General features: G+C 48.5%; 1 protein-coding gene and 1 long non-coding RNA gene across 2 annotated transcripts; one reads left to right on the top strand and one right to left on the bottom strand.

Annotated features, from left to right (window-relative positions):
- Positions 1–561: 561 nt before the first annotated feature.
- On the top strand, positions 562–17,470 carry LOC135830311 (uncharacterized). The gene is made up of 10 exons (XM_065342578.1): positions 562–1,098; positions 3,993–4,326; positions 5,830–5,920; positions 7,705–7,786; positions 8,307–8,415; positions 9,250–9,381; positions 9,940–10,275; positions 10,816–11,020; positions 12,054–13,117; positions 16,436–17,470. The coding sequence occupies exons 2-10, from the start codon at positions 3,993–3,995 to the stop codon at positions 16,789–16,791; spliced, it is 2,709 nt and encodes a 902-aa protein (XP_065198650.1). The 5' UTR covers positions 562–1,098; the 3' UTR covers positions 16,792–17,470.
- Positions 17,471–18,668: 1,198 nt separating this feature from the next.
- On the bottom strand, positions 18,669–26,719 carry LOC135830293 (uncharacterized). Its single transcript, XR_010556008.1, has 3 exons — positions 26,470–26,719; positions 25,837–25,936; positions 18,669–19,452 (listed from the first exon to the last, which is right to left on the bottom strand). It is a non-coding gene; the product is annotated as an uncharacterized LOC135830293 (long non-coding RNA).
- Between the last annotated feature and the right edge of the window lie 714 nt (positions 26,720–27,433).

Raw genomic sequence — 27,433 nt, 5'->3', positions numbered from 1 at the left:
GTACATGTAGGTCCGGGCAGGGATCTAACATGACAGATATTTCTAGCCAGGTCAGTGTGGGGCTTGCTGCAAACCAGGGGCAGGGTCTGACTCTTAGTCTGGGTCTGGGTTGATTGCCTGATTGTTGCTCAGTTCAACAGACCAAGACTAGTAGTTATAGGCAAGAGTGGCAAAAAACACTCCACTAATCGCTACTCGTATGACTACGATACGGTACTCACTGCTCGGGCCGCCGCCGCCCCTACTGGCCCTAGACAATAATGAATAGTACAGTCGTGTAGGGGCGCGTTCGAATTACCACTCTTTGACTTTTCGATGAGCTTCGTTTTTCTGAAGAGGTGGCCTTATTGGCCTCTTGAAGTCTTCAGAAACACGAAGCTCCTCGAAACTCCACAACCTCATCCGATGGGAGAGGTGGATTAGTTCCGAAGAGTTTGGTCACGTACTGTGACGTAGTACGTGGAGATGGTCGATCTGATCGTTCGTCATCATCGCCAGGACATTCCACCGTTATTATTTGTTCGAACAGTTGACATGGTTGATGAACGCCCCGGGCCGGGCCCTAGCCCTAGGCCAGGGGCCTAGATCTACTGAGAATCTTTCGTTCCTGGACTGTGCCGGCAGTAGATCTACATTGCAGTAGGTCTACTGCACTGCAGTGTGAACGCGCACATGATGACTGTGTCGATGTTCAGCTGCTTGGTTTGTATCAGACTGTGTGCGGATAACAACATCGCTTTACGCAAAACTTTGCAGTGGATCCCGTGCTAAAGCCGAGGTGAGACAGGGAGATTCGAAAATACAGCAAGTGAGATCAGTTCCACCTATTTCTGCCACTGTGCCAGGGTTTATCGATACTCTCTTGCTCTGCGGTCTTCGCTCTCTGGCAGGGAGTTGTGTGTCGTGAGCGATCTACACTAAGTTTAGTGTTTGTGCACGCTAATCACGGATAGCATGCATCGGGGTATGTCCGGATAGCGCCGTCGTCTGCTCCGCATAGCGAAGCGCTGGTGTGCGCGGAAATACACCATCTCGAAGGAACTGCCGTCCTCGACAGTCAGTAGCGCACACCTTCCATAGGCCCTGCCCGAAATCACTGTAAGAACTGTTATGTAGGAAACTGTATCTATCTCTCATGTGCAGTCATCGCGCTTTCCAAATGGCCTGTTGCTCAGAAAAGCTGCTAAGCATTGGTACCAGGACTCTGCTCTGAGAATATTATTTAAAAAGTCTGTGTATGCGCATGCAATACGTTACCCCAGCCTTTTCCCTACCTATGCAATTGTGCGGAGAAGGAATTTGGTAGTTCTAAAAGGATTGCACGTGCCAAGTTGCACGCTGGAAATGTCTGGCACATTGAAAAAGAAAAGCCTTGGCCAACTCTTGCTGCATTGTGTCTGTGACGCAAAAAAGCTGTACGTTCCAATGCCTCAAAGAAAGGAGGGGGTGTATGCACTCTGTGACACTTATATCATGACATAACATGCGATGACCCACATAGCACATCTTTCCCTGATATTACTTTGAAGTACTATCGTTTGGCCCCGGCGGATAATGCTAGTTATTTTCGGCGATTATGCTACTAGCACTGCTAGTAAAAGTGGCACATTATGCTAGTTTTAATGCTTGTTGTGCTCAATTTAATGCCACTTTATATGGGGTCAAAAAAAGATCTGTTACCACCCTAACAGCAACACCATTAACAGCTGCACAGTCTCGGACAAAGGCAAGAACCTTGTGGCTCGGAACTTGCAGCTGTGTTGACAAAACTGTGATGAGCTCTCGAGGTAGTTCGGTACCAGCTAGGCTTTTGGACAGTACAGAGAAACGTACAAGCCGTTGGTGTATGTTGAAATCGCCATCGACGTAGCGGAGGACACCATACTGACACCAGCAAGAGCCTCGCCAAGGCGTGAAGTACCATCGAAAATAACGGTGAGATGAGCTGCAGATGCAATCTCCTTCTTGATGATAGACTGCTCATTCTGCAACAGGAACGGCACCAACTGTGCCATGTGAGTGCTGTACGTCATGCGACAGTAGTTGCTTTCAAGCAACGGACGAAGGTGGTCTATCTTACTCAGAGGCACACCTGCTTTGAGGAAAGACTCTACAACGTGGCTCTTCGAATGAGGACATCATTGGCTACAGCACCAGATAGCCCTGTTCCTGCCAGCTCCTTCTTATGGTCTGTAGTGTACTTCTCCCACGAAGCTGTTAGCGCTTGCTGGTGTAGCTGGGCTCGTGACTTTCGCTATTTGGCCGTCTTGTGCTTTTGGCTCGAAATGTGTGATTTCACAATGCTGTTCTTCGGTTGAACTGTCTGGCTGCAAGCACTGCAGTAAATCTTCCCACTGGACACAGTCAAATATTCCCCTGGAAATTGCTGCACGCGATGGTGGACGCTGACACGAGGTGTCAATGTGGAACTTCCATCGGCAATTCGCCCACGCTTAGCGACGGACTCCTTCCCACTTCTCTGGAAAGATCGTTTTCGGGAAATCGCTACTCTGGCTGGTTCGGGAAGACGTTCACACGCTGTCCTGACCTCGTCCTCTTCGGACTCTGATTCTGAGGCGTCTTCATCGTCCAACTCGGAATCAAAGTGATCATCGCTACTGCTTACTAGATCAACGATGTCTCTGGCTGCTTGCTCGGACATAGCCATGATGTGTGTTCTTCATCAGCTAACAAAGAATAATAAGCAAAATTTAATGTTAGTGGAAACAAAACGCTCCCATTCTCACCGCCTTCTCATGTACACCCATCACAAGTTTTTTTTCCCAACGCTTGTGCCCAGACTCCCAGCCAGAGTCATAGATCTACTACAAGTAGTAGACATGGTAGAGGGCTAGACATTGAAGATTTGAAGTGAACCAGTGTTTTCGGATGCGAACACAGTTCTATAATTAGTTTGCGTGTATATTTCTCTGCAATCGACTGGTCCCGTACGGATCCGATCGACCGTCCTCGAGATGGCAACAAAGATTGCAATAGTCTTGCACGAGTACTGGAACTGGAAGTCACAAGGAAATTAGGTAACTGGTTCGCTAGCTACTACATGACTGAAGTATTAGTTGTGGTGGAAGATGGCCATTGTACGTCACTGACACTATGTGTACAATCCTGTAGTTAGGCGCCAGGCTAGATTTGCGTGACCCCAGATTCTAGACTTGAACTTTGTAGAGTGAGAGAAAAGCCATGATTTGCGGAACCTAGCTACAAAGCCTACAACTACAAGGCTACATGTAGAGCCATAGAGGATCTAGCCTGCAGAGTACACCACTGCAAGCTGCACTGACATAATTATCATCATCATGCATGATCAAGGCTGCGCGCCCGCCTCCCGCGATCGCGAGGGCTAGGGAATTGTGAATTAATTCTCACGAAGATCCCATGTTTTGCAAGAATATGCTAGTTTTCTGCAAAACCTGCTGATTATGCTAGTGCAATGCTAGTTCCCAGAAAGGGCTAAATATGCTAGATATAATGCTAGCATTATCCGCCGGGGCCTAACTATCGTAGTAGCAGGAAAAAATTATATTATGGTACCGTGGTCGAAACAGCTTGAACCTCACGCAGGCTACACTGTACATGTGTGTATCGTTAACCCATGGTACGATGGTACGAAGCGATTTGGACGATTTCAGCCAATCAGCGGCCGTTCTGAGCGGGAAATATAGAGCGATATTCCCCTCTGGGGTCAATAATATTCCCCGCTGGGGTCACGGATATTCCCCGGGTCATGCCAGAGAGTAAATAAGGGAGATTTTAGTGCTGGTCACGCTCTATTTGGGACAGTACATGGGATAAATGCATTATACCATTCATACTCGGTGTATACCGTATCCCATACAATTTTCCTTCGTGCTGACTCACTCGTGAAAATATTCAGCGGTATACCCATCGTACTCCTGGGATAATCCATACATCTTTCTCTCTACATACGTGTAATAGTGATTATTATATGACCTCACTTTCACTTCACACAGATGGCCGCTAGAAAACCATCGACATCAACTAGGGGCTCAAGGCCTGCAGAAGCCGGGGGGGCGCACAGGTCAGCAGGGTCCGGAATTCCACATCTTCCACACATCCAACACACGGCACGTACCACTGTTGACCGCTCTGGTGGCGGTGATCCAAGTGAAACGAAGCAAAGACCGTTGGGACCAAAGACCCACACTGGTGAGCACCGCGGTGAGAAACGAGCACGCTATTCGGGTGATATGAAAGACGGGCAGCGAGATGGATCAGGCGAACAAATCTACAACAAAGTAGGCGATCATTTTTACAGGGGGACGTGGAAAAGTAACGTTTACCATGGTGAGAATGCCGCTGCCAATTCTGTGTGTGTGTGTGTGCGCGCATGTGTGTGTGTGTGTGTGTGTGTGTGTGTGTGTGCGCGTGTGTGTACCGTATTTTTCCGGTTGTAAGTCGACCTTTTACGACTAAAAATAGAAGGAGAAAGGGTGGGGGTCGACTTACAACCGGGATTCGACTTATAACCGGGAACTATCAGAATCTTACACAAAATGATCTGCCCTGCATGCATGAGTGCACCATGTGTACACATGTTTGCCAGTTTATTGGCCTTTTTCAAGGATTGGGACGTTATACCCTCCAATAAGGAATGTTTACATGATTTGTTGATGTGTTAGTAGCAGGGAGTGATTGGTAGTGCTTCGTTGGGTGAAAGCTTTAAAACGCAGAAATGAGACCTCGGATACGGGGGTCGACCTATAACCGGGGTCGACTTACAACCGGTAAAATACGGTATATGTGTGTGTGTGTGTGTGTCTAGTGTCTGCTTTTATCAAAGCAGCATGATGTCTAGACTGGTTGCCCCTGCAAGTGTAGGGTGTGCATAGGTAACTGTCTTGGCCGTCCTATTCCGATGTGGTCCGCGTGGTGTAGACCAGGTGTGCAATGGGGGGGGAGGGGATCAGATCCGCTATCGTTGTGGATGCACATCCAGTGCATCTGCAGATTGCATGCTTCTCTTGCGACGGGCGTATATTGTACATGGTGTGTGTGTACGTTTCTGTATGTGTGTGTGTGTGTGTGTGTGTGTGTGTACGTTTGTGTATGTGTGTGTGTGTGTGTGTGTGTGTGTGTGTGTGTGTGTGTGTGTGTGTGTGTGTGTGTGTGTGTGTGTGTCCCATATGGTGCAGTGGTATGTGCAGCGATTTCCAATCGAGAGGCTGCGGGTTCGATTCCCGACGATTATGGTCACACACGTCTTTCTTCTCTTTCTCAGACTCCTCCTGACTTTTCTTTCATTCTCCTGGGTGGTTACCAACAGCCAGTGCATGCCGGAGTATGTGGTGTGATGTGTGTGCGGAAAAAAAAATGAAAAAAGACCAAAAAGTAGGGATTCACTGGCCAGAAAAAGCCACTTTATAGCTGTGTGGTGTAGACCAGGCTGAATAGTGGCGGTTAATTCTTCAGCCTTGCAAGCTGTTGAATGGTGCAATCCCAGCACAAGCTGCTATGGCTTCTGCTGTAGCATCGCTATCATCGCCTCCGGCGATGGGCGTCCAATGGTCCAATGGTGTGTGTGTGTGCGTGCACGTGTATGTGTGTGTGTGTGTGTGCGCGCGTGCGCGCGTGTGTGTGTGTACGTGTGTGTGTGTGTGTGTGTGTATGTGTGTGTGTGTGTGTGTGTGTGTGAGGATCTTGGTAAGTGGCCAATACCTGTAGTCAGGGAATATGCCTCAAGTTCTTCACCTCCCCTGCACCCAACGAACGGGTACTCAGACTGGCACTCAGACTTGGTGGAAGTGGTCCCTCTCATGTCCTGTTCTTGTCACTCTGAATCCCGCTCAGGTGTGGGTGAACTATGCGGTCCAGACGGATATAGGTATTACGGAAAGTGGAGAAAGGGAAGCCGGCATGGACCGGGTCTAGAAAAGAGAGGGTAGGTGGCATGAATGCAAGAGAGAGAGAGAGAGAGAGAGAGAGAGAGAGAGAGAGAGAGAGAGAGAGAGAGAGAGAGAGAGAGAGAGAGAGAGAGAGAGAGAGAGAGAGAGAGAGAGAGAGAGAGAGAGAGAGAGAGAGTAAGTTACATTTATAAAGACAGGTAAGTCTAACAAATGAGGACTGAGACCTCTACAACAGGGTTTTTACGCCTGAAAGCAGGTGCATGATTTAACAAGCAGGTTGTCAGTCTAGATTTTATGCGCAGATGGAGAAAAAGCGCAGAATTTTTGTAATGAGATGAAAAGCAGAAATAATAAGAAATAATAAGAAAAGATGAAATGAAAGCCTGCTCACAACCCCGCCCAGCCTTGCGAACTGGGTATGGTGGATTAAGAACCCGGTTCAACGCTCGAGCAAGCGCTCTCCACTCAAGGTGTTCACAGCAACTGATAGGAACTCATATGGGGAAATTATAGAAAAGAAATAATAAGATAAAGAGAATAAATTTCAACGCACCTCAATAAACGGAGCCCCACATACAGTACCTCAGAAAAGTGGATCTTCCGACCAGTGTTTTTGTTGACGCCGCAACCAGATGATGTAGCTGCTTCGCAGAGACGTCTTACTGCACAAATTACAAATAAATTTTATTCTTCGATTAGAAAATCCAAGCGCTTTCAGAGCCCTCCGAAGAGAGTCCGGGATGAAACCACGCACACCTACCTCAACCGAAAAAGAAACGACCTGCCACCCGTTTGCTCGGCATTGATCGGCCAGATCCGCATACCGCCTGTCCTTCCGCGAGTTACTGACACTGAATCTGTCCTCAGCACAAACTGTCAACTCCATCCAGAATACAATCCTACGACTCGTAGAGTACAGAACTATATCTGGTCTTAGGGTGGTAAGTGCAACACAGCTAGGGAAAGAAATCTTTGCACTAACTGAGTCGACAAGAAGTTTCCAGTCTGAGGCCGCTGACAGGAGATCAGTCGTAACCAACTTTCGTCTGGGCTGAACGCGAACTGGCTTCTCTCCCGCCTTGGAGGAGAGAGAGAGAAGAGAGAGAGAGAGAGAGAGAGAGAGAGAGAGAGAGAGAGAGAGAGAGAGAGAGAGAGAGAGAGAGAGAGAGAGAGAGAGAGAGAGAGAGAGAGAGAGAGAGAGAGAGAGAGAGAGAGAGAGAGAGAGAGGGAGAGAGAGGGGGAGAGAGAGAGAGAGAGAGAGAGAGAGAGAGAGAGAGAGAGAGAGAGAGAGAGAGAGAGAGAGAGAGAGAGAGTGAGAGAGAGAGAGAGAGAGTGAGAGAGAGAGAGAGAGTGAGAGAAAGAGAGAGAGAAAGACAGAGAGAGAGAGAGAGAGAGAGAGAGAGAGAGAGAGAGAGAGAGAGAGAGAGAGAGAGAGAGAGAGAGAGAGAGAGAGAGAGAGAGAGAGAGAGAGAGAGAGAGAGAGAGAGAGCATGTGTGTAACTCTTAACTGGTTTAGTACCGTATTCATGTGACAATAGTGACACCAATCCTGTACGAAGTTGGCCTGCAGTGACATCCAACCGCTCGCTCCGCAAGGTGCACTGTAGATATGTGCACTAAGCTGGTGTGCACAACTCTGAAGCAACGCCAATCTAGATCAAGCAAATGACCGTGATGCCCACTCTGGTTACATACAACCTTGAATAGCCACGACATTGTGGAGCTCACTGCCCCCCACCCTGTGAATAATCTTCTGCACTATGTATCCACACTGTGCCACTGTGCACTCTTTGTCTGATCCATGAACACTGCTGCTCAGGAATACGGTTTATGATGGCGAATGGAGGAATGATACACCTATGGGGTCTGGAAGTCTCGTTTGGAATGGGTTGAAATTCGAGGTGAGTCAGCTGCCGATCAAACATCAAACACAATGATGTTGCTATAGTATACTGCAGGGGCATAGACGTATGCCTCCTGTGTATGAACTGGAGAGTGTCAAGGAGTAGTAGCAATTGGAAGGCCACGCCATGAGTAGCATTATAGAGCAATATTCGATGGCTTGGCACCATAAGCTAGGAGATATGAAACTAATAAGCAACTACCGTATTTTCCGGAGTATAGTGCGCACTTTAGATGTGCTATTTTGGGCCCTAAATCGCAGGTGCGCACTATGCTCCGAGTATGAAATGCATGTACTTCAATGAAGATTGAAGTGCGCACCCCCAATGAAGATTGGGGGTGCGCGTTATACAAAGGCACGCACTATACTCCAAAAAATACGGTACTTGCGCAAACCTTCTTGAACATTTCATTATAGATGTGGACTTCTGATGCTGCTTTTTGTTTGCCTTGGTCATACTTGACGGTCTCTGGCTATCCGCAGCTGAATCTGCTTGTGCCTGTGTCGGTGTGTCGCAGGGACGATTTGTGAATGGTGTGATGCATGGCCGCGGACGCGCTACGGTGCATGAGCGGCAGACAAGTGTTGTGTTTGAGGGGAATTTCACCAACGGTGACTTGTCGGCTGGTAAGATATCACGTCCCTTCAGTGTCCTGGATATGTACCCTGTGCGTCGGTTCCATCTATATTCATACTTTGGGAAGTAAGGCACATGCTCATGCATGATTATGACCGTATGGCTTTTTTTGCAGGGTAAATGCCTAATGTACTTGGACACACCTGCGCATACATTGTTTATCTTTCTACATGTACTCAATCTCTAGACAGCTATCTCTTTCGACCTTTTTTGGTCTCTTCGGTGGAACCCAGAGTCACTGGTCAACTGAACCAATCATAATGAAGTCCAGTGAACAGCAAAGCATTAATTTGAATAATTTCTAAACTGGCTCAAAGCATCACGCCGGTCAAAGTGCTCTAACTATGAGAAACACAGTAAGCCACACGGTTGCACTGGCTTGGGCAGGCAATTTTGGCTCTAAGCCGCAGAAAGAGTGCTCAACCAAGCCGAGGCAAGGGAGCGTGATACTCAATCTGCGGACAGCTAGCTGCTTCGACCCCACGGTTTGGTCTCCTCAGAGGAGCCCAGAGTTACTGGCCGAACCAATCGCAATCAAGTCCAGTAAACAACTAAGCATTTTGTAAATCAGCTCAGCGTATATCTTTCTATGCCATACACTCAGTACGACACACTATGATGCGGTACATGTATGTGTAGCAAGGAAGTAAGCAGCACTGGTCTCTGGCTAGTGATCAGTATGGCCAAACTCCTGGTTGCTATCCTGTATAATAATGCTGCATTCATCCCATCAGCTTCTCCCAATCCCCCCGCTCCTCTCCCCAACCCCCTGCTGAGGCATATCGCTGACGGCTTGTTTTCATGACAATGTTTTTCTTCTTCAGAGATGCCGGTCTCGATGGATGTAGTTTTGGCAAAGGATCTCAAGCACCTCAACATCACCAGCATAAAGACGGATGAGTCGTTCACAGTGGTGGTTCTGCTCAAGGACCGCTATGGCCGTCTAGCTGCATCTGGTTAGTGACCCGCTGAACCGACTCATGATGTAGCCCTGCAATCCGTTGTGTATAAGCAAGTCTGGCCGTAGGACCGCATACAGTGAACACCACCATCTGTAGCCGGATCAGTAGACCTGAGAAGAATGCTTGCAATGATCCGCGTGAAAGACATCTCTGCAAAGCCACTCTCAGTAGATATGTCGTGTTGGAAATTCACAATACAGATCTGGTGTGCAACGTTTGGTCGCAAGACTAAGTATATATTGTCAATCTATCCATGTGCTTTCAAGGAGCTCTGTACCGGGGTATGCATTGTACAAGGTTCATGTCGGTAATGTTGAGGCCAGGTATACTAATCCTACGAGCCGTATAGTGAATGAGGACTTTAACCAAGGTGATAAAAGACTGGCTTACAAAGCTGTGCTTGTTTGGTGAGTAATCCATAAGGCTCTATTTCTTCCACCAATCACTTGAAGTATTATAATCAACTATTTTTTAATACATAGCTGTTCGTCTTTTCCATTTCTTTGTGTACACCATCCGTATGTACATGTACATACACGTATTTGCATGCAGAGAGCGGACGGAAGCTTTCTATCAAGGCGTCGTGGATGAATGCATCAGAAGCACCGAAGGAGTACTTCCTCACCGACTTCAAGTCAAAATTGCGTCCGTTTGAAGACTGCATCCCGTATATGAGGCAGAAGCTTTATGATGATCGTGGAAAGGGTAAATACATTGATGGTCTTGGCATGCCAGTACCACCGGACTTCTCCTGTGACAGGACAAGAAAACTGGTGGAGGGCCTTGCCAACGAGTCGACGGCTCCGGAAAATGAAGATAATAGTTCGTCATGGCGCTTCACGGGACTGACAAAAATACACCCAGATGTTGATGACAGGGGTGCCCGTGGTAAGTGGATGTGAGAGTGTTGGTGACGAGCGGGATGAGCCAATGGTTAAACCACATTGGAGGTGGGCAGAAGAAGAGGGTAGAAAGTTAGGAAGGCATGGACTGCTGTATGTCAGTAGCAATGCTCTCTACCTATAAAATTAATGTACTTTTGCCAAAATGGCTGGAATATGGTATATCCCCCCCCCCCCCCCCATACAGTGCCAAAATGGCTGAATTATGCCCCTTCCCCACCATATCTGCCAAAGCGACATGAATTTGTTTTATTCTATATTATTGTGCCCAAATAAACTCTGAGCAGCACGGATATTATGTTTGGTGTTTCACCGATTGTCAGTGATGCCTTTTTTGCCCTGTTTATTGCGCATCCTCCTGTGTTCCAGATAGACTAGTGTGAAGATAGCTGTGTGTGTGTGTGTGTGTGTGTGTGTGTGTGTGTGTGTGTGTGTGTGTGTGTGTGTGTGTGTGTGTGTGTGTGTGTGTGTGTGTGTGTGTGTGTGTGTGTGTGCTTGTCTTCGCGTGGAATCTCTGTGCTTGTAGAAACCAGCTATGCCGTCAGGGATGGCATATGGGATGCGTACATGCGGTCCGAGATCAACAGGCGACGGCTGCCAGAGGATCGTGGCAGATCGTTTGCGCAGTCCCGGTACGGCGGGGAGGAGATGACAGCGCATCTACCAGGCATGGCCCTGGATGCTGCAGGCATAGGCAAACAAGTAGACCCGACAGAGGTGGTCTATCATGAGTAAGCTAATTACATTAACAACCTGTCACTAACAACCACCCTGGCCTTGGGGCCAGAGAAAGCGGCCTTTAGTGGCAGGCGGTCTTTAGTTAGAGGTTTGCACCGCACAACCCTAACGAGATATGAATGTGAGACCATCCCTGCCTGGCAAAGTGGTCTGTAGTACCAGGCTGGTCGCTAGACACAGGTTTTACTATATGCTCATCTCAATAACAACAAGAGTACTGCAGTGCAACTCAGTTACTATAACAACAAGAGTACTGCAGTGCAACTCAGTTAGTGCGTATTCTGATAAGACAATGCCATACTTTTGCTTAGTGCGGACATTGTCAGGTCTATGCCGCTATGGATCGATACAGTAGAATGCTGCTTATCTGAGCGTCAACTACTGTAAGACATGTTATTATAACGAGTCGCAAATTTAACGATTGTCCAAAATTCATAGGTTAACGAGAAGATACGTTAACGATCTTGCGGTCTTCAGGCATATCTGCACATAACACATATAAGGCATTAGAGCTTCTACAGAACTTATTATAACGAAAAAATGGCACCTGTTAAAACGTTAGATTTACTTCCTCGTTATAATTACATGTCTTACAGTATCCAAACGGTCAATTATCCCAAATGCCTGCTTGCATTGGATCGAAGGGACAAAAGTGTTTTTTCTGATTTTCCCCACTCGAATCACTCTTCCAGTGGTGCACAAGATGCATTACCGAACAGGTTGGAGTCAAAATATGTAACAATAGTATCATTTTGAGGAGCTGGAGTGCGCCTAGTTCCTATTGTGCTGTTACTGTTCCACAGTTGTGGTCATGTGCATGTAAATATCCTGCATGACTTTAATTTGAAACAAGGGGTGTAGAACTACATGCCTGTATGCGACAGTCGCTTTGCCCCCTCCCCCCCCCCCCCCATACCCTGATTTAGATACTGGTTTGCAGCTGACATACACGTTTTGCAATGTGTCTTGTTCCGATACTAGCTTCAACACATTGCGGCACTTCTTGCCATGTGTGTGTGTCTGCAGGCCTGAAACAGAATGGTCAGCGAGCCCGTGCAAGCTGGTCCAAGTGGACAAGGCAGACGTGCAGTTTGTCAGAACGCAGGAGGTTTTTCACCCGAACGAAACCGGTCCCCAGTTCTGCAACGACGACGACGGCGGCGATGTTCTCAAGACAATCTCCAAACGGCAGCTGAGAGAACAGACGTTCGACCTTGCCACCAAGCCATTGGCACAGGTGGAGCAGGAGAAGCAGACGGAAAGGGAGTGCGAGCGGCAAGAACAAGAGGAACAGCGGGAACGAGAGCGACGCCAGCAGTCGCTGCAAGAGCAGCAACAGAGCGAGGGAGATGGCTCCCCAAACGAGACTGATATGGGTGGAGAAGAAGCGGACCAGAAGGGCGGCAGTGATGAAGACAGTGCTGTAAAAACAGGTGCAGCAGCCTCTGAGCACACGAGGGAAGAGGATTTGCCTTTGTCCCCATTGGCTTTACCTCCGTTCTTGTATGGTGTCAATTTTCCTGACCGAAAGCTCTTGGTCGAAGCTGAACTGAAGGCTAACACAGACTTAATTAAACTGATCCGGGACATAGCAAGCCGCCCAGGCGTAGCCGACGTAGGCACGAGTGAAGGTGCAGCGGTATTCACACGGCTGTTTGTTGCACCTAGACCCATGGATCTGTCGCACGATGCACTCGCCCTCACCATGCAGGAAAGGGCGGCACAGGCATTCGAGGCGACCTGTGACATGTACGTAATGGGAAAGCTGCCAGAGCAACATCAGGGCTACTTACTGCGAGGCAACTCGCCTGACGAGTGGTGCGCCCCGAGTATAGCAGACTGGAAGCTTGCACTGCCACGGCTCCCACCAGACGCTCAAGCAAAGGTCATACGGTACTTGCGAGGAAGAGCTGCTCAGGGTTATGAACGTCTTGCAGTGCCTGTAGGTGATGGAATAGTTGGAGAGCAGTTACCGCATGATACGGATGAGGATGTGCAGCAAGTATTGCCGCGAGGACCTGTCGTGCCATGGATTTCTCGATCTGGCAACATGCAGTTGTTACATAAAGACCAGCTTCTGTGTCGCCCTGGTGAGTATACGCATGACTGAGTGCTTGCATGGTGCCGGGCGGCATGCTGGAGTTTTCCACTCCAGGTGCGCGTGCGCGCGTGTGTGTGTGTGTGTGCCAGCTAGTTCGGTTGGTGGGTACACTTATGCCTGATTGTGTTGGGTCTGTTGCCAACGGGCTCGGCTGCTTGAAGGTGTAATGTTGTACCTACCACCTTTGTTGGTTCCAGGGTTCATATACTTTCTATTTAAAGTATACATACCTGTTAACCATGGACTTCTTCTGGCTAGATTAACTCTTGTGTAATCAATGGTGCTAGTGAAGCTTATATCAGATCCACTCTGATTCAGCCACCCACACTAGTAGCAAGTATTACCTTCACTGGGGGCAGGGATAACTGCAGTTGGATCCCTGGGCGGATACCCTGATGCCGTCAATCCTTTTTCTGCACCTTGTCCTCACCCACTTACTGAGGTGTGGTGAACCCATAAGTGGGATCATTTTCAAGTCCACCCAGAGTTTTGGGGATTTCAGGGGGTGTCGGCCGTTGGGCGGTGCCAATTGTGTCATCTTTCCAAGATTCCTTTTGAGTCTCTCTCCCCTCTCCCGGGGAGACCCACGTGACCAGTTTTGGCAGTGAGCAACAAGTGTGTGTGTGTGTGTGTGTGTGTGTGTGTGTGTGTGTGTGTGTGTGTGTGTGTGTGTGTGTGTGTGTGTGTGTGTGTGTGTGTGTGTGTGTGTGTGTGTGTGTGTGTGTGTGTGTGTGTGTGTGTGTGTGTGTGTGTGTGTGTGTGTGTGTGTGTGTGTGTGTGTGTGTGTGTGTGTGTGTGTGTGTGTGTGTGTGTGTGTGTGTGTGTGTGTGTGTGTGTGTGTGTGTGTGTGTGTGTGTGTGTGTGTGTGTGTGTGTGTGTGTGTGTGTGTGTGTGTGTGTGTGTGTGTGTGTGTGTGTGTGTGTGTGTGTGTGTGTGTGTGTGTGTGTGTGTGTGTGTGTGTGTGTGTGTGTGTGTGTGTGTGTGTGTGTGTGTGTGTGTGTGTGTGTGTGTGTGTGTGTGTGTGTGTGTGTGCAGGGGCGTCACCCGTGATGGGCACGGGGGGGGGGGGGGGGGGGGGCACGTGCACCCCCCTAAAAAATTCGACTTTGTTTTTTTGCGAGCTCCTGGTTATGAAAAGTGTAGTGCTGGTAGAATCTACTAATAAACTGCATGCACTAATATATAAAAACAAGTTGTACTTGTCTGCCGCGATCGCGTGAGTGCATGTAGCGAGTGCATGTACATGACCGATTGTAGTGCTACTAATTATTTAGTACTTACCTACTACGCGCGTGCACGTGTGCGCAGCGCTGCATCCTTTGGCCTTGTACAGGTGGAATCCTGATAGAGTCTTTGGAGCTGTTTCCTCTCAACGTCTTCTCGAAAAAGGAAAGCGTCTGGCCAGCTCACTATCAGCGAACTTTTTCGTGTTTTCCTGTGCAAAATTCCTGTGCACCCCCCCCCCCCCCCCCTGTGAAGGGGTCTGGTGACGCCCCTGGTGTGTGTGTGTGTCTGGTGTTACCACCGATGTGTCCAACCGCATAGCTGCTGCATCTAAGGCCTTTGGCAGCCTCTACTCGTCAGTTTTTCGGAACACTTCACTAACATCTAAGACGAAACAACACACGTACACATGCTGTGTGTTGTCAGTGCTGTTGTACGGGGCTGAGAACTGGACACTGTTGCGTGCCGACATACGTCGCCTTGAACAATTCCACAACCGCTGCGTTCGTGTCATTCTCGGCATCTCGCGTTCCAAACAGTGGGAGGACCACCTGTCATCTGCCTCGCTGCATAGAATGTGCGCTACAGAGCCAGTTGCTGACATGGTTGCCCGTCAACGGCTGCAGTGGCTTGGCCACATTGCCAGGATGGACGACCACCGGCTTCCAAAGGCAGTGTTGTTCTCGTGGCTCCATACTCCACGCCCTGCTCATGGCCCCAGGCGTCGATGGCGTGATGTGGTACGCGATGACCTCAAGGCGTTCGGTCTATACACCGGTTGGTGCAACCTCGCAGCTGAACGTGGTGAGTGGACCCAGTCCATCTCGGATGCTATTGTTGCACGGCGCTTACGCCTTGAAACGACAGCCAAGTCAGTGTGTTGTGCGATCTGTGAGCGACTCTTCGCCAGTGAAAGCGGACTTCGGCGGCACAAATGCAGGGAAGAGCGACTGAAGCCGATCCATGAACAGGCCGGTGCTGTGTTGTGCGAAACGTGCCATCGTTGGTTTGCTAGCCGAGGTGGATTTGCTGTGCACAGCTGCTCTCCCAGTCTTGGTGACGCTCCAGTTCCAGATATTGTTGCACCTCGCCCACCTGATTGCAGCCAATGTCATTACCACTGCCACACCTGTGACCGCTGTTTCCGGAGCAAAGCTGGGCACCGCCGGCACAACTGCAACTGCAATCGCAGAGCATGCAGCTCTGGCTCCGAGCGCCGCACCATCCCATGCCCGACCTGCTCTCGGAAGTTCACACGTCTCCAGTACCTGGCTCAACACAAATGCAAGAAGTAACTCTGCCCTCCTTGCCTCTTTGAGGCACTGCATCACCTTTAGGTGGCAGTTACAAGGTTTCAAGGTGTGTGTGTGTGTGCAGGGGGTGGGGAGGAGGGGGGGGGGGGGGGGAGGGAGGAGGTGCTGTCACTGTGACAGGCATTGAGATGTAGGCTGAAGAGACAGTCAGTGCCTGAAGTCAAGTAATGCTGGGTTCAAGGTCACTACCGGTTTGGGACCTCCAGAGAAAGCCTCTGCCGCTGAGGAAGAGGCAACAATGATCATGAGACAGTTTGGCAAGGCAGCCACTGTATGGTGTCTTCTTGCCAGGCAACTAGCCTAGATCACTTGAGGTGTGTTGCTTCACCTAAACCAACTGTAGAATGTGGAACCTGGCTAATGGGACTGGGGGGGGGGGGGGGGGGGGGGGCAGTTATGGGTTGCACTTATATACGGGTGAAGCACAAGAATTTATTAGCTTTAGGCAGGATGGAAGGTACTTGTACCCACAGTCTGGCTGTAATTTGGACCCAGGGCCCTAGGAGAGTTGGCCCGGCTTCTCATGAGGACATAAACAGCTGCCATTTTTCTAAGGTTCAAGTTATCATGTACTAAATTGGCATCCATTCTGGCTGAATAAGCTGTTTTTTTAGCAAACCATACCTGGAAGATCCGTTGCTTTTTCTTTTTGTGCGTGTGTGTGTATGTGTGTGTGTGTGCGTGTGTGTGTCCATGTGTATGTATGTGTGTATGTATATGAGTGTATGGTTATGTGTGTGTGCGTGTGTGTTCTGTTTCTTTGTGGCAAGGTGTGCTGAAAATCACAGTGTCCGATGCCACGGACCCAGAAGACCTACCATACGGCCATAAAGCAGAACTTTTGCCAAGCGTGACGAAATATCTGAAAGTGGATACTGCTCAAGAAGGCCTGGAGCTTCAGCGGAGCAAAGGCGTAATAATTGACAGCGATGAGGAAATTCTTTTGACCATGGAGAACAGTGGTTCAGCCTCTGGACCCGACATTGAGGCAAACTTGGCCCTCGCAACTCAGAGGAGGCTCGAGCGTGTGAAGAAGACACGTCGGCTTGTCGTGAGGCCAGAACTGCAGTGGCTTACTGAACCCATGAAGTGGGAGTACAAACCCCAGGCAAGAGAGAGTATGTAATGTGCTTGGTCAATGTGCGTGTGCGTGTGTGTGTGTGTGGGGGTGTGCGTGCGTGTGTATATCCCAGAGTTTGGGGATCTCAGGGGGTGTCGGCAGTTGGGCGGTTCAATAGCCAATTGAGTCATCTTCCCAAGATTCCTTTTGAGTCTCTCTCTCCCCTCTCCTAGGGAGACCCACGTGACCAGTTTTGGCAGTGAGCAAGTACAAGTATGTGTGCATGTGTGTGTGCTGGCATTTGTGATGGTCTGCTTGGTCTACCATACACATGTAAGATGTTTGCCCCTACAAGAATTTAAAGTACTTATTGAGCCAAAGTGCATGTACATGTAGATGTGCTGGCCCAAACTACCACCAGTCAATGATTTGTAAACTCAGATGTTATGGAGCAGAGGTAGAGACGATATGCTTGTGCTAGCTGTATACAATTAAATGTACTTCAGTACGATGTAGTGCTTGATGCACAGCACCAAGTTGACATGTGTTTTCGCACCTTACCTAGGGCTGCTGACGGATATTACATTGTTTTAAAAAGCATGATTGTGTTTTCAGTAGCACACTGATAGAGCCACTAACGTTACACTGAATCATGATGCATATTCAATTATTCATTCTAGTAACCGCAGCATAATACTTCCCTGTACCATCAACATGATTTTTCATGATCAGGCTATCACCGCTATTCTTGTCAGCAGCACAGCTGTCTTGGTATACACGGGTTGCTACCTCTCAGCTGTCTTGGCATACACTGGTTGCTACTGTTAGCTCCCGGCTAAACGAACTCCCCTCACACCAGAACACAGGGGCTCCAGTCTCTCCGGAGGCGTGGGTTCGAATCCCACCGCTGCCACCAGTGTTAGCTCCCGGCTAAACGAACTCCCCTCACACCAGAACACAGGGGCTCCAGTCTCTCCGGAGGCGTGGGTTCGAATCCCACCGCTGCCACCAGTGTTAGCTCCCGGCTAAACGAACTCCCCTCACACCAGAACACAGGGGCTCCAGTCTCTCCGGAGGCGTGGGTCGAATCCCACCGCTGCCACCAGTGCTAGCTCTCGGCTAAACGAACTCCCCTCACACCAGAACACAGGGGCTCCAGTCTCTCCGGAGGCGTGGGTCGAATCCCACCGCTGCCACCAGTGTTAGCTCCCGGCTAAACGAACTCCCCTCACACCAGAACACAGGGGCTCCAGTCTCTCCGGAGGCGTGGGTCGAATCCCACCGCTGCCACCAGTGCTAGCTCCCGGCTAAACGAACTCCCCTCACACCAGAACACAGGGGCTCCAGTCTCTCCGGAGGCGTGGGTCGAATCCCACCGCTGCCACCAGTGCTAGCTCTCGGCTAAACGAACTCCCCTCACACCAGAACACAGGGGCTCCAGTCTCTCCGGAGGCGTGGGTCGAATCCCACCGCTGCCACCAGTGCTAGCTCTCGGCTAAACGAACTCCCCTCACACCAGAACACAGGGGCTCCAGTCTCTCCGGAGGCGTGGGTCGAATCCCACCGCTGCCACCAGTGTTAGCTCCCGGCTAAACGAACTCCCCTCACACCAGAACACAGGGGCTCCAGTCTCTCCGGAGGCGTGGGTCGAATCCCACCGCTGCCACCAGTGCTAGCTCCCGGCTAAACGAACTCCCCTCACACCAGAACACAGGGGCTCCAGTCTCTCCGGAGGCGTGGGTCGAATCCCACCGCTGCCACCAGTGCTAGCTCTCGGCTAAACGAACTCCCCTCACACCAGAACACAGGGGCTCCAGTCTCTCCGGAGGCGTGGGTCGAATCCCACCGCTGCCACCAGTGTTAGCTCCCGGCTAAACGAACTCCCCTCACACCAGAACACAGGGGCTCCAGTCTCTCCGGAGGCGTGGGTCGAATCCCACCGCTGCCACCAGTGCTAGCTCTCGGCTAAACGAACTCCCCTCACACCAGAACACAGGGGCTCCAGTCTCTCCGGAGGCGTGGGTCGAATCCCACCGCTGCCACCAGTGTTAGCTCCCGGCTAAACGAACTCCCCTCACACCAGAACACAGGGGTTTTATAGTATTGAATATGGAATAAGTATTTCGACAAGAGTGCAGACAGGAATGAACAGGAGAACAGGACAACGACAACTCAAGACAACACTACTGAACCACTGGAGCATGCGCTCTTCTATACGTGGGTGGCATTAGCGACTATGTCCGCACTAGCTGCTTAGCAGCTATGTAAAAACAACAATCTAACTCACTAGGCCAACTGCTATGATATTATAGTGTGTCTGTGGCATGTGAATATGAGTCATGCCATGGTGTCCAGCTGTGTGACTAGACTGATGTATTTGCGAAATGGTCAAGTATTATATTGTACACACACACACACACACACACACACACACACACACACACACACACACACACACACACACACACACACACACACACACACACACACACACACACACACACACACACACACACACACACACACACACAACACACACACACACACACACAACACACACACACACACAAACACAAACAACACACACACACACAACACACACACACACACACACACACACACACACACACACACACACACACACACACACACACACACACATAGAACATGAGGAACACATCATTCTTCAGGTTAGTTGAGTTGATTCACCAATCCTCATCGCATGGCCTAGGAGAATGACAACAACAACAACACCAACAACAACAACACCAACAACAACAACAACAACAACAACAACAACAACAACAACAATTATCGTGAGAATAAAGATTTGAAACAACAACAACAACAACAACAACAACAACAACAACAACAACAACAACAACAACAACAACAACAACAACAACAACAACAACAACAACAACAACAACAACAACAACAACAACCACAACAACACCAACAACAACAACAACAACAGCAGCAGCAGCAGCAGCAGCAGCAGCAACAACAACAATGTGAGAATAAAGAATTCAACAACAATTCACGAGTCGAAGGTTCGATGGACTTCTCGTGTGCTCTGGATGGCAGTCGTGAGTCAGTCAAGTGTCAAGTAAAGTCGGCGGAATAGCGCGAGCTCCAGTATGGGGAGCAAACCCTTTTTTTAACAACAATTCAACAACAACAACACACACATGCACACACACCATGTACCACATACACACACACATACATACATACACACACACACACACACACACACACATACACACGCACACACGCACACACACACACGGCAAATATCACTGAATACATACATGTACATGTAAGACAATCTTAACTGTCCACCTCTCCTCACCGCTCTACATGTAAGACCACGTTTCTATTATTTTGTATGATTGTTTGGTTCTGCCCCTTTCATCATTTTTCTACCACTTGAAATTTGGTTTAGATTCATCTGCAACGCTTATGGACATGACAACTAATCCTGGTCACACACAGCCAGTTGCTGAACAGGCCAGCAAACAAACCGACACATCAAAGCCTATTCTTTGGAGTGGCTCGGAAGCACAGCGTGTGCGTGAAATTACTGTTTACTCCATCCTCATGGAGAAGTTTGGGAGTGATAAGCCCTTCCGTGTACTCGAATTGCACAGCCCGATGTTCAAATGCACCCCTGTGTTGTGCACGGCTCTTCAGCATACGCATTGACCGACCCATCCTTTGACTTGAAAAGTGTTTCCATCAAATCTGGCTTTGAAAAGTGGCTCACATTTTTCATAATTCAACCCTTTACATATGGCTGCGTGTAGCACTGCTGTTAGCAAAGATGTAAGCTGCTCTGTTGCTGTGAGGGTGACAGGAAGATTAGAGTCGAGACGTGGAAGGTTGTGGTCGTAAAAGTGTGTTGCGTATGTCACGTTGGGTTGAACCTTTATTGATCGCTCCGTATCACCGTCTGTCCTGTAGTGCCAGGTAATACAGCATCCGTTCTCCAGTGTTACTCTCCAGTGGAAGTTGGTCGGCACTGCCCTTTTAATGCCATCAAAGTCGAGGGGAACATAAGCTTAAGCTTGTCTTAGCGATGAAGGAGATGATGCAGGATCCCATTCTCCTACGCACTCACCGATACAAATGAGCAAGGATGTTCGCTCCTCGTCTGTAATTGACCCTTGCAATGCTTTCTGTACGCAAGCTGAATGAGTGACACTTTACTGAAAACTGAGCTGAATCGCACCCAGCGCAGCTTACCACGGTATTTACCCAACCCTACACCAGGTGTTCTTGCTGTTGCACGCTGAAAGTATTTCCTGAGCCTTTCACCTGATACTCGGTCTTCCTTAGGGAGGACAAGATTGATGGCTCGTACCGCCTCCTGCAATTGTGGATGTTGTGTGCCACAGGGATATGCAGCACTGCCACATGTCGACAGTTTGACGGCAGCCTTCGGAAAGACTTGTCAAGACTTAAGAATCTCACACCTGGATCACGAGCAAGCACTGCGATTACTCATTTAACGGGGAAAGAACGGGTTGACCGCGTGAGGACCAAGCCCGCTCCAAAGTCTGTGCAATAACTGGCCAAACAATTGGAAGAACTCAGTAAAAAAGGGTGACCACAAAGCACAACGGAGAAAATGCCACATTGTCATTGTTTACGAAAGTAGAGCATGGGCTGGACAAGATACAGGCCCAAGCTAACAATACTCAGTGCAACTGGAAGAGCTGTTCGGAGTCAATTGAGGAGTTGCAGAACCACATTTTGTTTCAATCATACGAAAATAATGGAAACTTCCTGTCAGCTTTTCCCAACGAGTGCCTGTGGTCAGGCTGCAGCACTACGCCATATAAAACTTGAAGCAAAGTGGCTGTTCATGCACATGTGCGGAAGCACACCGGAGATCCAGGAGACATCCCGTTTAAATATCTACTTGAGGACCAAGCCAGGGCACTCACAGTGCCGGATCATCAGATGTGTTGGAATCCATGTGTTCTACGATGGTGCCTGCATCAGCATGCCCGCTCAGCCTCTGCATACAAAGATATGCAGAGTGGCAGACTCCTTCGACTTCCGTCTGGCCGAACTCTCCTCAGATACCGTAATTTCAATCACCCGCATTCAGGATGAAACGATGGCACCTTGGATGAAATGCGGTCTGTTTATGATAAATTTATTGACGCAGGAAAGGGGCAAGAAGACCGGGCCAACACAGGCGGGCTGTACTTCGATGAAGTAAAAGTAAAAGAAGGCTATGGGACCCTCGGAGTGGTGAACCGATTGGGTTCGTCGACACAGGCACGAGCAGTTTATGTTAGAGACAGCCAACGCCCATTGCGAGCAACACCATTACATCACGAGCATGTGCACCTAATGGCATTTTCCAAGATGGGGTCCAAGTTGGCTCCATGACTGTGCTAGTATGCAACTCTTTTCATCTGCATACCAGTGGTTCCGTGAGTGGAAAATTGATTGTATGGCCAGAAACAACCAAAGTGCAACCCAAGCCAACAAAGAGTAGATCTCCTCGCAGCGTTTCAAGGATATTATCAATTACACGCTATGGCATACATGGCTTAGTAGAGTGGGTAGCCGCAAGTAACGCGAATGCAACAGTTAAAAGCGTTATGTCCTACTGCACCGCATCAACAGAGAGTTCTTAGAGCAATACTTTGGCACGCAACCGTGAACGCTCCGGAAGTGGATGTAATAATAATATGGCTGCGTATGGTTACGGCTACAAGGCAAATTTGCTTGCACAATCCCGTGTGATTTCCCAGAACTGGCCTAGGCATAGCAGCAGTTAAAGGGGAAGTATACCCTAAAAACAATTTTTCACCAGTTGTAGTCTTCGGGGTGCTGAGTCGAATGGTCTTGGTCCGAGGAAGCTGAGACGCTCCCTTCCTCCTTTATTCCCAATTGAACTCGCGCACTTCCACCGAAACTGGGTGACTGCGCCCTACTAGATAGGGATTTGTATGGAAAAAGTCATTAAAAACGCCATTTCGTTCTTATAAAAGCGCGGATGACCGCGATTGGTCCATATGTTGTAGTTTGTGGCCGCTGAGTCGACTGGTTTTGGTCCGAAAAGGCTGCGATGCAGCATTCGGCCCTTATTCCCAATCGAACACGGTTGAGTAAGCGGTCACGTGCTCATTTACAGCCTGTTTGGGCCCGTTTATGTCACTCGAGTTGAACCTTTGAACCAGGGAGTCGTAAAAGCCTCTTACGACTCCCTGCTTTGAACCTTTGAGTTGAATCTTGATGTGAAAATTGTACTCTGCAGGCACGGTGACCAGGCGACTGGTGTACGCATGAACACGTGACCGCTCACTCAACCGTATTCGATTGGGAACTTAGTAAGGGCCGAACGCTGCATCGCAGCCTTTTCAGACCAAAACCAGTCGACTCAGCGGCCACAAGACTACAACATATGGACCAATTGCGGTCATCCGTGCTTTTATAAGAACGAAACAGCGTTCTCAGTGACTTTTTCCATACAAATCCCTATCTAGTAGGGTGCAGTCACCCAGTTTCGGTGGAAGTGCGCGAGTTCGATTGGGAATAAAGGAGGAAGGGAGCGTCTCAGCGTCCTCGGACCAAGACCATTCGACTCAGCACCCCGAAGACTACAACTGGTGAAAATTTGATTTTAGGGTATACTTCCCCTTTAGTGATAGCTTGCATAGACCTCGGTCCTACCGGTAGGACCTACCGGTAGGACCATCATACACAGACATGCTGCATGGCCTCTGTTCTAACATTGACCTAAAACTTGACCCTAAACTGTTGCTCAGGGGCTAATGAAGGAGTCCACAATTTTTTGACGTGATCGCACAAGGCATAGTACGAAATTCCATGGTAACAGCAAATGGTAACCATGGAAACGGTGTATGGAATTATGCATTCCACTGCCTTGGCAGACTAATAAAAACATTAGTACCTCACCACGATTGATGTGCCATGGTCAAAATTCACTTTGGACAGAGTTGCTAGCGCTCCGACAGGAGTATGTGCGGCCATTTTGACAATTGATAAAATTGCGCGTATGCAATGCACTGGACATAGTCTTGCATTTTGCGCCATTACTTTGCCTGACAAAGACCTCATCTCAACAATTGTTTCAAGAAATTTCTCAACCAAAAGCACTTTTGCAGCGCGATTTCTTGGGTCCTACCGGTAGGACCCGTGGTCCTACCGGTAGGACGGCATGCAAGCTATCATTAAAACATGCCTCTACCTCAGTAGGTGAGAGAACCTGTCCAGTATTCAGCACATTTATGTTTAACCTTAATTAATTTGGCCAACACCAGACATGATTTTCAAATTGTACAAGTAAGAACTTTTTTGGTTATCTTGGACCGTATTTAACCCATTAAAAAAGAGTGCCGGTCTATAAGTTTGATCTAATATGACAAGGCGTTATGGAAACATTATACATGTTCTCAAAAGGGAACGTTGGCCGGAATGCAGACCAAAATCACCCTGGTTTTATGCGAGGTTGATACGGCCGAATATAATGAACTCTTTTGCTGCGAAAGCTTTCGTGGAGCAATCCAAAAATTAAAGCAAGAGTAGTGAAGAAGAAAATTATGTGATTGTCTTCAAGGAGTGCTCGTAGACGCTACTTGGCGGATCGCGACTGCTGCCGAGCGTGCGTGGTACAACTCGCTGCAGTTGGCACCATGCAGCGGAACACCACACTTGGAACATTTGCATAATTATCGTGTTTTGCTTGCAAGAGTAGAGAGTTTCTGCTATGCGTGAAACGTAGAGAAGTCACGTAGAGAGCAGGTGTCCGGGTTAGAGTCTACGGCTTCGCGTGTTTTGGGTCCGGATCTCTACGCGTAGATGAAGAGGTTCTCTAGTGGCACACACAGAGAAAAAGCGTACAGATCTGCTGGGCATCGATCAAATGCAGGCAGAAAACTGCCAAATATGGAAGGGGAAATTCCCAGTATGCATTCCACGTGATTTCTCTACGTGACGTAGAGCAGAATAGATGTTCTTTACGTTACGGGAACGCGAAGAGTTCCCGGGATTCTCCGCGTCGCGTTCCTGTAACGTAGAGCAGAACCTCACTAGTATATAAGCCCCAAGAGTGTGCAACTCCAGCCATGGGGTCTGCAGATCTGCGACGGCAGAACTTCACATCACGTGATGAACCCGTATACATTATTTGCACTCTGTGCATGATAGCTTTGGGCACAACTCGCTTGTGCTGTTGTACCTACCATAAAGTACCGTTGATCCGCACCCTGTCAAGTAACTCTACTTGTGACGCGACTTCGGCGTATACTACGAAATACGATGTTGAACCGACGCATGCACTGCTGTACACAATACGTGCCAATCCAGGATAAAAATGTGCACAATTCAGCACATCGAGTCTGATCCTCCATGTTGTTGTACATCGTACTGCACTTGACAGCCTTGATCTAATTCCCGCCCCCGACGAAAACCCAGCTGGGAAGCGACAAGGCGTGGGGGGGGGGGGGAATCAATGGTATTTTACGGTAATTGTGGTCACTTTTCACTGTTTGTCAGCGTAACCTTTTGAACCATGTCACGTGATGTGAAGTTCTGCAGTCGCAGCACTGCATAGAGGTGCAGGCAGTTGCTCACTCTTGGGGGTTATGTACTCTTGCCTTCAGTGAAGGAATGCTACTTTCCTCTCTTCTGTGAGAAAATAATAATAATAATAATAATAATTTGGTACTAGGACGGAGGCAGAAAATATTACAAAAAAATGAATGTCTACTCATGCATATACGCAAGAATCACCACCAGCCAATTAGGACATGTGTCAAAGTATTTTAAAACGTTTATAATAATAAACATTTCACCCACCTGAAACTGTATAAACATTTCACCCACCTGAAACTGTATAAACATTTCACCCACCTGACACTGTATAAACATTTCACCCACCTGAAACTGTATTTTTTCACCCACCTGACACTGTATAAACATTTCACCCACCTGAAACTGTATAAACATTTCACCCACCTGAAACTGTATAAACATTTCACCCACCTGAAACTGTATAAACATTTCACCCACCTGAAACTGTATAAACATTTCACCCACCTGAAACTGTATAAACATTTCACCCACCTGAAACTGTATAAACCTGCCGGAATCAAGGCTCACACGCGGGACATACGCGCTCCGATCGTCCAACTCCATAACGCCTCTACTCCGACCGCAATACATACTTTGACACACACACACACACACACACACACATATAATCACGTATGCATGTACGCAAGCACACACATACACACAGCCACACACACACGCACACACACACGCACACGCACACAGACACACACACACACACACGATAACAACACATCTCGCGTACGAGTAGTAAAAAGTAATTCAGCATTCTTTCCGCTTCTGTCTTGTGGACATCGTCATACAAGATGTACTAGCTGCTTATACCGATTTCTCTTCGGGTGTCGAGCAGCACAGTTTCTTCCAGTTTGTCTTGACCGCTGCTTGTCGGCAGCCTGAAATGTTCTTCCATGGTCTTCATCAGTGGACACACCCAGCTTATTCAGGTGAGCGACCAGACGTCACTTGTGGCCAGTGGCCACTTTGGCCGCCCACGAGGTGCTTTGTTGCCCCTTGTCAAAATAGCCGCTCATGGCTTCTTGCGGTGGCGTGTCCGTGTCCATCCGTAGCACATGAGAAAATAATAAAAACAATCAGGAAGTTGTCGATGTCTGAGATATCTCTTACCTTCTGCCCACGTCAGGATATCTTCACAACGGATAGACTGCAACCCAAGCGGAGGAGTTATATCCTCCTCCTCTGCAGACCTTTCCTCCACATCACAGTCAGAGCACTCGTCTGGAGGCTCAATATCCATCGCTATCGAAGCAGCCATACTAGCAGCTACAAGCGTGAGAGGAGAAAGGTGACAGTAAACTCTCCAACTAGTTACTTCCAAGGGAGACAAAATAAAAAATAGCAAGTGACAACCAGTGACAACCAGGTCGGAAAAGTAGTCAAAGAACTAACTTGTACATGTACGGTACATGCACTCAGTACATGTACTTACTTTATTGAAAAATCCACATGATCCGGAAAGATGAATCGAAAAATCCGAAGTCAACGCGCATGCTCACAGGCTTTTTTGGAACAGCTGGATCCACTACTCACACTCGTCCAGTACATGTAGTGTATAGGCTGTATAGTAATATAGTATGATCTGACTGTTCTATACCGGTAAGTATAAAAGTATAATAATAATTATTATTATTATTATTTAATTTGGAGTGAAAAACTTGTCAGCGCCTTCTAGGTTCAGCCTGGTCCCATAGCTCAGTGGTTAGAGCATTGCTCATGACAAGCAGGGTCCCAGGTTCGAGTCCTGGTGGGTCTGGCGTTTTTTTCTCTTTTCAGGCAGTTCACTTCCCCGACTGATCCTTTGAATTATTTAACCAGTTAATATTATTTATTATTAATATTATATCATCAGGCTGACCGCGTCGGAGAGTCGTCAATTAATTTGACGACTCCGATCCATTACAGTAAAAAGAAGGAAGATACTAATAACCAGTCGAGCGCTAGCGCTAGAAAGTAGAAAGGAACATACCGGTAAGAAAATTACAGGCTGCGTTTGGATAGTTACTTCGAAGTAGTTCCTCAGTGATTACAATTAGTAGTTGGGGCCTGGAAATTTGAGGTTTGAGTCTACCTG

The sequence above is a fragment of the Sycon ciliatum genome, chromosome 1 (assembly GCF_964019385.1).
Source record: "Sycon ciliatum chromosome 1, ocSycCili1.1, whole genome shotgun sequence".
In the NCBI taxonomy this organism is placed as follows: Eukaryota; Metazoa; Porifera; class Calcarea; order Leucosolenida; family Sycettidae; genus Sycon; species Sycon ciliatum.
Note: the sequence above shows the minus strand (reverse complement) of the source record. Positions and strands in the feature narration are given on the sequence as shown.

Excerpts from the sequence above, each read along its gene's own strand:
- LOC135830311 (XM_065342578.1), top strand. The coding sequence starts at position 3,993 with ATGGCCGCTAGAAAACCATCGACATCAACTAGGGGCTCAAGGCCTGCA. Across the intron at positions 5,921-7,704 it reads CCGGGTCTAGAAAAGAGAGG|GAATACGGTTTATGATGGCG; the intron begins GTAGGTGGCATG and ends ACTGCTGCTCAG. Across the intron at positions 13,118-16,435 it reads CCAGCTTCTGTGTCGCCCTG|GTGTGCTGAAAATCACAGTG; the intron begins GTGAGTATACGC and ends CTTTGTGGCAAG.